Below are 10,488 nucleotides of genomic sequence, written 5' to 3'. Positions count from 1 at the left end.
AGCAGAGTCCCTGCTTCCACACTGAGGCCATGGCCGGTCAGAAGCAGGGGCACTGAGTTCTTGACGTTTCCCCGTGCAGCCTCCCCACTGCCCAGCCAGCTGGGGCCACAGGCCCCATGCTCTGATTCCTCCTCAAGGCTTGAGGCACAAGGCCTTGTTGTGCTGAGGATGCAGCCAGAGAGGCTGCTGTGTCATCCTCCTTCTCTTTTCTGGGGGGCAGGAGTGGAGATGGCCATTGCTAAGTGGGGAGACACAGGGCCTGTCCTGTCCCCAGGCCTGCCCGCCACCCTCCCTGGAGATGTGGAAAGGCCTGTTTGCAAGCAGCAGGCTGGTAGGCAGTCCAGGGAGAGCCCCTGACCTTGCGGGTTCTCTGGCTCCACCCGCACTGCTTTGAAGACTCCCACTGAGGAGGCATCTTCCATGCAGTTCCGCATTTTCGAATTTTCTTTAATGGCTCCCACATGGGTTTGCTGTGGTTTGTCGTGGTTGAAGGTTCAGGGAAGGTCAGCTCGTCTCCTCAAGATCAGCGCCTCCTCCCGGGTGCCTCCTTCCTGCAGTCCACTCCAGCCGGGCTCTGTGGGGAGCTACTCCTCAGGAGACTGAGACCCCCGCCACCAGGGCTGGCTGGCCTGCCGGCCTGTGCACCGCCCTCCCTCCCTTCCTTCCTTCCATGTTGGGGAGGGGTCGTTCCAGACCCTATTCCCCACGCCCTCCAGAAGGTCTGGTCATATGAGGACCACAGGCTGTCAGAGTTCAGGGGGGATAGGGGACCAAGGGTGTCTGATCACCTAGATGAGTCTCAGGCGTCCTTCCCCAGTTGACAAGGACAAAGGCTCCACGTTGTGTTTGGCTGTGCTTTTTCGTAAGAACTGCTTAGTGTAGAGGAAAACACACACACAACCTATGATAGCCACCCCACCCGTGACATTCTAGAATCCATGTCCTGGAGCATGATCCCCACAAGCTGCTTGTAGGGCCAGCCACAGGAGCCATGACAGCTATCAGTGAGGACAATGCAGAAGCCGGGGCATTCTCTGATACAGAACGTTTTTCCTTGACCTCACCGTTCCGCAGCTCATTCATTCAGCCCGTGAACTGGGCACAGCGCCACACTCTTGATGCTTGAATTGGGTTGAAATCTCTCAGGGAACGGCGAGACAGTCGTGGGTTGGGGCTCTGGGGCTGTGCATGTTCACGTTGGCCACCAGGTAGCCGTTTCTCACAGAAATGTGGAAGCTGGTGCACCGTCTCTTCCAGTTCCTCAGCCTTCTGCTCCCAGAAATAGCTCCTGATGGACTTCCTGATTTCTTTGCTGCTCTTTCAGCATTGCACTCTCTCATTCAAAGAAACTATTTAAATGAATGAGTGCCTAAGCTTCCCGGGGATGGGCATAACAGCCAGAGGCCCCAGGCCACAGGGCAGGTGCCCACCTCCTCAGTGGATTTCAGCAGGCACCTGGGTTTGTGGCTGGAGCTGGGCGCAAAGCTGGCAGCCCCCAGTCAAGAGTGTGGAGGTTGGGGAGAACTCCCTGGTCCTGGTAGTGACCAGCTGGAATGGGGGCTGGGCATTTTTTCACGGCACAAAGCCCACGTCTGTTTCTGTGGCCGTGCATTCTTGGTCTCTACCCAGCCTTTGGAAAGCAGTTAGACTGGGCCCTATGCACCGTCAGTTTCCTCCTGCAAGATCAAGGAGGCGTGACCTGTTTATGTACTTGAGGCCCCAGAGAATAGACCCATTCACAGGATGCCTGGGTGACTCTGATCCTATTTTCAGCTCATAACGCATCACTGCAGCCATTCACTCTCACTTCTGTAGCCCATCTTGGTGGATCCCATGACCCGTCCCTAACTGGTTTATTCAGTGGGATCCAGAGATGGCCAGACTGTGGCAAGTCCTCCACCCCACACAGCTGCATTCACAGGGGATGGATTGCGCCGGCTGGAGGGCCTCATCCCTTTGGAGTCCGTGGCTCTCAGACCTTGGACCCCTAACTCTCACCTCTCCAAGCCCATTTCCCTATCTGTAGGTTGGGGTCACAGTCCCCACCAGGCACATGACTGGTACCCCACAGGCCATAACTGAGGCTGGGGCTGCAGTGTCAGCCACTCAAGGCGCTGGATGGAGCTGGGGGTTCATGTGGGCCTCTGCAGTTTAGAAACTTTTTTTTTCTTTTCTGTTTTTGGAGATGGAGTCTCATTCTGTCGCCCAGGCTGTAGTGCAGTGGCGCGATCTCAGCTCACTGCAACCTACACCTCCCAGGTTCAAGCAATCCTCCTACCTCAAACTCCCAAGTAGCTAGGACTACAGCCTTGTACCACCATACCCGGCTAATGTTTGTATTTTTAGTAGAGATGAGGTTTTGCCACGTTGGCCAGCCTGGTCTCAAACTCCTGACCTTAGGTGATTGCCCACCTCGGCCTCCCAAAGTGCTGGGATTACAGGCATGAGCCACCGCACCCGTCCTAGAAACACCGAGGGGGTGGGCACCTGTCCTGTGGCCTGGGGCCTCTGGCTGCTATGCCCATCCCTGGGAAGCTTAGGTGCTCATTCATTTAAATAGGTTGATTCGAAACCCATTACACCAAGAGGGTAGCGACAGAACTCCCTTTCAGCCCTCACTGCTGCAGCCTGGCAGAGCTCTTGGGCCACATTCAGTGACTCTTGGAGCTTTCTCAAGTGCCTTCCAACCACCAAGGAGAACCCCTCCACCTTCCAGTGGGGGCTGAGCCACATCCTCCCGGGAGGGAGCTCAGGGCAGCCCAGCAGGCCCCTTGACCCCGATGAAGGCCAGATGCAGCCGTGCTCCCAAGCAGAAAAGAGAACACACCTCCAAATTCCCCACTCCTCTGTGCAGAAGACGCACTCCCGACAGCCAAGCCCGGCCAGGCCGAGGGCTGCGATAAGCACTTCTGGCCTTCAGGATCTTGGCTGCATGGGGCTTTGGGGAGAATCTGGTCTGGATTCCATGTCTTACAGATGAGGAAACAAGTCCAGGCAGACGGAGGGGTCTGCTCCAGGTCAGGGTCTGGAGTCACCAGGCTGGTGCTTCACCCGAGAGAAACTCAACCCTGTGAGCTGCTGGGTGGGGGAACCCAGTCCCACCCCATCCACAAGGGATCTGTGGGCTCCTGGACCTTAAAGGACCTGAGGTTATTTCGTTCCTCCTTTCGTCTCCAAGCGGAGCTCCTCTTAATCATCCTAAGCTGGCCACGAAAGGCCCCTTTCAAAATTCTCCATTAAAAGCACTGAACGTTTCTGTTCCTTGTCAGCAGCTGTGGCTGTGACCATCTGTGGAGGATGAAGAGCAGTGGTCCCTCTTCTTTTGTTTGTTTGTTTGTTTTTTCAGTTTGGGTTTTTGGTGGTGGTGATGATGGTTTTTCTGAGACGGAGTCTTGCTCTGTCACCCAGACTGGAGTACAGTGGTGTGATCTCGGGTCACTGCAACCTCCACCTCCCAGGTTCAAGTGATTCTCCTGCCCTAGCCTCCCGAGTAGCTGGGATTACAGGCCCGGGCCACCATGCCTCGCTCATTTTTGTATACTAATTTTAGTAGAGACGAGGTTTCACCATGTTGGCCAGGCTGGTCTCAAACTCCTGACCTCAGGTAATCCGCTCACCTTGGCCTCCCAAAATGCTAGGATTACAGGCGTGAGCGACCACACCCGGCCTCTTTTCATTTTTGAGACAAGGTCTCTGTTGCCCAGGCTGGAATACAGTGGCGTGATCACAGCTTACTACAGCCTTGACCTCCTGGGCTCAACTGATCCTCTCGCCTCAGTCTCCCAAGTCCTGGCTAATTTTTATTTTCTGTAGTGATGAGGTCTCCCTATGTTGTTCAGGCTGGTCTCAAACTCCTGGGCTCAAGCAGTCTCCCGTCCTTCGCCTCCCAAAGTGCTGGGATTACAGGTATGAGCCACTGTGCCTGACCTGGTCCCTCTTCTTTTAAAGCTTGGGGTTTAGTAAATGCATTATCAAGCCTAAGGTTCATTCTTTTATTTTGTAACAGCTTTACTGAGCTATAAATCACATACCGTAAATTCACCCATTAAAGTATCCAGTTCAGTGGCCTGTTGTGTGGTGAGACCTGGGAAACAATTTTAGAACATTTTCATCACCCCAAAAAGAAAGCCTGTGCCCATAAGCAGCCTCTCCCCATTCTGCCATGCCCCACCCATAGTGTTAGGTCTTCAGTAATTGATTTTCATATTTTTGAGACACATTGGTGAATATTGAAGAACTTTAACCCACTTTTTACTGGTAGGATGGAGTTCTGTGGGTTCTTTTAGTTTTGGGGCTGACTTTATTTTGCTCACAAGGGAGTCTCAAAGTCAAGGGGAGACCGTGGATGAAGCCTCAGATCCATTGGTTTCAGGGCTTTCCATCTGCGGAACAGCAGGGTGGTCCCATGAAGGTCCAGGTGTGCTTACTCGTACCTGGTTTCAGGAAAGAGAGCAGAGAGGAGTCTGCTCTGGTGAAGCCGGTGAGCAGGGCCGTGCAGGCTTCCAAGCTCAGGAGCCTTGGAAGGCATGGGTTTCAGACTCCCGAGATCTGAAGCTGACGGATCATCTGAGATGCAGCTGAATGAACACAGCCTCCTTTGTAGGAAGGCAAGGCTGGGCGCTCTGGGAACGCAGGATGGAGGTGCCCAGGAGGCTGCAGCTGCAAGCACTCTGTAACCCTGGGGCTTGAGGCAGCTCTGCCCAAGTTCCCCTGGCTGTGAGAGGGCCCCATGTGCCTGGGGCAGCTCTGGGGGATCAGCTGAAGCTGGGCTGGCATTTCCAGTTTCCTGAGGCCTGAGCTTGGCCTGGACCCTCGGCCTCACTGTCAGACAGAAACACGGACACCCGGGGTTTCTCTGGCTCCATGTGGCACAGAAATGACGCCTTCAGGCCATGGGGCCAGCCAGGCCTGTCACGTGTGATTCCACACAGGGTTTGCCATGTCTTCATTTGCAGCACGGTTAGTGGCTAAGGGCATGGACACTGGGCCCAGGCTGCCTGGATTCAGATCCCAGCCCTTAACCCTTGGCACACTGGGTGTCCTCTCTGTGCCTGTGTGTCTTCAGTTCTTTTTTCTTTTTTTGGACAGAGTCTCGCTCTATCACCCAGTTTAGAGTGCAATGGTGCGATCTCAGCCCACTACAACCTCTGCCTCCAGGTTCAAGCGATTCTCCTGTCTCAGCCTCCTGAGCAGCTGGGGTTACAGGCACATACCACCACGCCCAACTAATTTTTGTATTTTCAGTAGAGACGGGGCTTCACCATATTGGCCAGGCTGGTCTCGAACTCCTGGCCTCAAGTGATCCACCCACCTCGGCCTCCCAAAGTGCTGGGATTGCAGGCATGAGCTACCATGCCCAGCTGGTCTTCAACTTTAAAATAGAGGTGAGAACGGTATCTGAGAGCAGCTGGTAACAGAAAATGATTCCCTTCCTGAAGCCTGCGTGGGGTCCAGGGCTGGGGCTGCGTGCCGGGAAGAGCTGGCTCCCATGTGCTCCGACCGACAGGCTCCAACGGCAGCTGCTGGCCTGGACAGGCAGAGTCACCAGTGGGGAAGAGCAGGGATGGCCTGGGTTCGAAACCTAGCTCCATCTCCTGCCAGCAGGGCGACCCCTGGCAAGTCATTTAGACTCTGTCCCTCAGTTTCCTCACCTGCAAAATGGGGATGAAGGTAATGGTGTCTGTGACTATTAAGCCATTCATAAGAAACCACTGTGAGGATTAAATGAGTGTTAGCAAAGGGCTCGCCCAGGTGCCCAGCCCAGGGTGGGCTCCTGTTGGTAGCTATTCACATGCTAAATTTAAAATGAAAATCAAAGCATTGCATTTTTAATTGTTTCTTTACTGATTTGAATGAACACTAATCAGTGATAATATTGCTGCCATGGTTAGCGTTGTTTGCTGAACACCCACCCAAGCTGCGCTGACCTGCAGTTTCTCTGTCTCCCTAGCCGAGCCGCTGCCGCTCATGGATTTGTGCCGCCGCTCGGTGCGCCTGGCCCTGGGGAAGGAGCGCCTGGGGGAGATCCACACGCTGCCGCTGCCGGCTTCCCTCAAGGCCTACCTCCTCTACCAGTGATGTTCGCCATCGGACCGCCAGCACGACAGCCACCTGGTGCCACCTCACTGAGCCACCCGCCGCTGGGGCCGCCGCACCCTGCGCCTTGGACCGGCATCCACAGCCATGGACAGAGGTCCCTGGTCTTCCCTCATCCTCCATGGCTGCCTCCATGGGACAAGGACCGATTCCAACACAGGCTCCTCTTTCCCCCTTCCCGACATCAGCAGAAGGCAGCGTCCCTGCATGCCGTCCATATACAACCCCTCTTTGAGAAAAGACACAGAGAATAAACTCCTACGAAAGCCCTACGTTGAGCTCCAATCTGCTCTCGGGGTGGGACGGGTGCTCCCCACATCTCTGGGAGAAGGCTGCAGCCACCTGGGGTCCCAGGGTGGTGGGGGTGGCAGGTGGTGCCACAGCTCTGAGAGCAGATACCAGGGGTACTAAGAGGTGCTTAGACAAGGGCTGGTGCCCCGCCATGGGTGCCCAGCCCAGTAGGGCCATGCCGTGACAGATAAAGCTCAGGACATCAGAAACTCACCATGGACACCAAAGCAGAACCCAAGAACCGTCCGCAGGCAAATAAGCACCCAGCATCCCTCCTGGCTGTCGGTGCCCCATACCCTGTATTTATTCTTTTAACAATAACAAAAGCCATTTATTTATTCCATCTAGAAAGGAAACCTTGTTTCAGTCCCCTCTCTCTGGCTGTTCTGTTACTTTCCTCCCACCTGTGCCCTCCCTGGGATGTGTGTGCCTTGCCCGCCGCCCTCCCTGGGCACATGTGCACACGTGCCCAGGCACAAGTGTGTCTTTGGGTCCCTTGCCCTGCAGTTTCCAGAGGGCTCTGCTCCAAGTTCCCTAGCGGGCCCTTCAGGGAGGAAGAGCCTCACGTGCAATCTGGGTGTCTTCAGGGGCACATCTGGAAGGGCTGCAGCAATTCCCCTGTGTCTCCAGGTAGCCAGTTAACTCTTGGGCTCAGGCATCCTTGCACATGGTTGCATTTCCTTAGTCTTCTGTGGGTCTTTTGGTGTGAGTTTGATTTTGCTTTCGCTTTTCTAGCTGCGTTTTCCCTAGTATATCCTCAGAAGCTCTGGGTGTGCCAGAGGACCCCCGGAACTAAGAAGGGAGGGCGAGTGGATCTCCATTCCCTGAGAAGCCAGGGGCAGAGTCAAGCCTCACAGAAGCCAGTGCGGGTCTCTGCTCAGCACCCCAGCTGGGGCTTCGGGTCCAGGGAAACAGCCCCAGTTCATCCCAACCCCTCTCAGAGCCCCAAGAGGGGTGGCTCGGCTGCCGGCAAGAGAGGGGTGCCCTGTCCCTGGCAACCCCTCCACGTTGCATACCCCAGCACCTGCCACAGCCTTTGCCATTTCTTTGAGCTTGAAGTTAACTCTCTTAAGAGTCTCACTTTGGTTCATTTCTGCACAGGTACAATAGATGACTTTATTTGTTTAAAATGTTTAATATATATACATACATATATATATATTTGTCTGTAAGAATTATGTTTTAAACAGCTGCTGTAGAGTACCTTTTTTTAAGTAAATCTTCCAGTGGAGTATATTTTTTAAAGCACAAAATTGGTGCCAAGACTGGGTGAGAAAAGTACATTACCCCCTTATTATTCTGAGGTTTTTGGGTTTTTTTTCCGGGGCAGGGGACCTTATCTGTAAGACTTTTAAAGATTTTCCTCCCTCCTGTTTCAGGTGGGTCACATTCTGGTGAATGTTTCCCTTGTATAGATACCAGCTTATGGCCTTGACTCAGCCGTCCCCACGGATGCTGGGTGACCCTCTAGCTCTCTCTGCATCTCCCACCCCCCGACGCCCTGGGACCCTCGACCCCACCCTTCTTTCCTACCAGCCCAGAGCCTTGTGGCTTGTACAGTTTTGAAACTCCTGTTCTATTTTATGATGGTTGATAATAGTCAGTAACCTAATAAAGGAACGTTTGTTAAAATATCAAACCATTTTTGAGTTCCTTGTGTGTGCCTCGGGGGAGGGGAAGAGACACAGCTGACCCCTCCTGGGTCCAGCCAGCTCCACGGCCCACAGTTTTCAGCAGATGATGGGCCGACTCCCTACCACCCCTTGGCAGAGGGTGAGATGCCAGATGAAGCCCCAGAGAAAGAGGAGGAGAGTCCTGGAGGGAGGACCCCAGAACAGCTTCATCCCCATTTCAGAAGTTCCTCAGCCTGGCAGCCCAAGCTGTGGAAACTTGCTGAGCCTAACAGAAAGTGATTCTATGCCCTCGTGAGCACAGCAGGTTGGTTTGTGGGGTTGTAGAACTTGAGTTGACCGTGGGCTTTTTAGGAGCAGAGTGTCAGCCATTGTGGGCGTCCTCCCATTGTGGTCTAGGGTCTAGGGGAAGGAGCCGATCCTTCATTCATCTTTGTGTCCCCTGAGGCCGAGTGCACGGTGAGGTTTGCTGAACAGTTGCAGAGTGAACTTTTTTTTGCTAGGCGCGTGGGCAGAGCCCCCAACAGAAAGGACAGGAAACTCTGGTTTATTTAGGGGATCAATGGGTGATAAAATGACAGTCAACAAATTTACTAAGATGTGATCTCATGTCACAGCTAGTTTCCAAAGAATTAGCAGGAGCACATTCAGCTTGCGGTGAGGAGGCTTCATTCTCAAGGCGTGCTGGGTCCTGATAGTGCCGTGAAAAGTGCCTGACCTGAGAGCCTAAGATCCCTGGGCCCAAAGACCCATGTTCCTTTCTCTAAGAGCCTCCTGACCAGCTGTCCTCAGACCACACACATCAGCAGCATCTGGGAGGGGGTTGAGAAAATGCAGATTCCAGGGTCCCACCTGAGATGTACCAAGTCAACACTTCTAGGGCCAGGCCCAGGAATATGCATTTCCTGAACTCCCTAGGTGACCGTGCCTAAGAGAGTTTGGACACCACTATTTGTGATAGTGTCAGCTGTTTTGCAGAGTTGCTGGATAGAAGGAAATTATTCCATGGTGTCGGTGGGTTGGCCCAATGAGGAGCGTATGCACTCCTGAGTCAGAGGTGGATTCAAATAACTGGCTTTGTGGCCAGTTGGATGGCCACAGCTGGATGAGCCCCCGGAAAACAGCAGTCACTGTAGTGCTGTAGCACTGTAGTGTAGCACCTGTCTCACAGGAGGATAGCAAGGGTAAGATGAGGCTCTCTGAACAGGACCTGGTGTCTTAGCAAGTGTGCAAACGAATGCTTTAAAAGCTCCTGCATTTCTGGAAAATGGCAGTTTCTGGGTTGCGACTTTGTCTTTAAGAATGGACCAGATGTTTGGGCACGGTGGCTCATGCCTGTAATCCCAGCACTTTTGGGAGGCCAAGGCGGGCGGATCATGAGGTCGAGAGATGGAGACCATCCTGGCCAACATGGTGAAACCCCGTCTCTACTAAAAATACAAAAATTAGCTAGGCGTGGTGGCGCGTGCCTGTAGTCCCAGCTGCTCAGGAGGCTAAGGCAGGAAAATGGCATGAACCCGAGAAGCAGAGGCTCCAGTGAGCCGAGATCACACCACTGCACTCCAGCCTGGGCGACACAGTGAGACTCTGTCCCCCTCCAAAAAAAGAATGGACCAGACATTCCTAAACCAACTTCCTGATAATGATCTTCCTTCCCAGGTGAACTCTCCAAAGGTCAAGGTAGATATTGGGAGGAGGGGACCCTAGATGCGTTTCCCAGATGCGGTTGGAGGAAAGCGTGGTCTACAGTGATTTTCAGGTTGGAGTTCACGTCTGGGTTGCAGTTGGAACTCTGCTTCCTTTGAAGGGGCGGCAGGGGAGGAGTGGGGTTGGGGTCAGGCACTGGGGGCGGGGGAGGCACAGGGAAAATCAGGGCCCTTGTGCTGCCAGGGAGACTTCTCGGGGAGCAGGGTTTTGTGCCGAAGGGAGTGGGATTAATAAAACCATCTGTGCAGACTTGGCCCATGTGGTTGTAATTAATCCCCTGCCTTCAAGCAGGTAGCAGACTCTCAGGGCTTGGCCATAGATGGGAAGAGTCCTCCTGTCCCCACCCTTCAGCACGCAGCTTCCCTCCCGCCTTCTCCACTCCTCAACGAGATGAGGAATGTGGAATTTACTGAACCATAAACTATGCCGGGGGAGCTGGGGAGGGGGCCGAAGACAGAGCAATTAGNGGTTGGGGTCAGGCACTGGGGCGGGGAGGCACAGGGAAAATCAGGGCCCTTGTGCTGCCAGGGAGACTTCTCGGGGAGCAGGGTTTTGTGCCGAAGGGAGTGGGATTAATAAAACCATCTGTGCAGACTTGGCCCATGTGGTTGTAATTAATCCCCTGCCTTCAAGCAGGTAGCAGACTCTCAGGGCTTGGCCATAGATGGGAAGAGTCCTCCTGTCCCCACCCTTCAGCACGCAGCTTCCCTCCCGCCTTCTCCACTCCTCAACGAGATGAGGAATGTGGAATTTACTGAACCAT

General features: G+C 54.0%; 1 protein-coding gene across 1 annotated transcript in view; it reads left to right on the top strand.

Annotated features, from left to right (window-relative positions):
- SPSB1 (splA/ryanodine receptor domain and SOCS box containing 1) overlaps positions 1 to 6,368 on the top strand; it is a 14,792-nt gene extending 8,424 nt beyond the window's left edge. The window contains exon 2 of the mRNA XM_017856064.1: positions 5,951 to 6,368. Within this exon, the coding sequence (XP_017711553.1) occupies positions 5,951 to 6,078 (128 nt within the window). The 3' untranslated portion in view covers positions 6,079 to 6,368. The remainder of the gene's footprint in view (positions 1 to 5,950) is intronic.
- The last annotated feature ends 4,120 nt before the right edge of the window (positions 6,369 to 10,488 follow it).

Source organism: Rhinopithecus bieti, unplaced genomic scaffold, assembly GCF_001698545.2.
Source record: "Rhinopithecus bieti isolate Rb0 unplaced genomic scaffold, ASM169854v2 scaffold_40368, whole genome shotgun sequence".
Taxonomy (NCBI): domain Eukaryota; kingdom Metazoa; phylum Chordata; class Mammalia; order Primates; family Cercopithecidae; genus Rhinopithecus; species Rhinopithecus bieti.
This window is presented reverse-complemented; position numbering and strand designations above follow the sequence as displayed.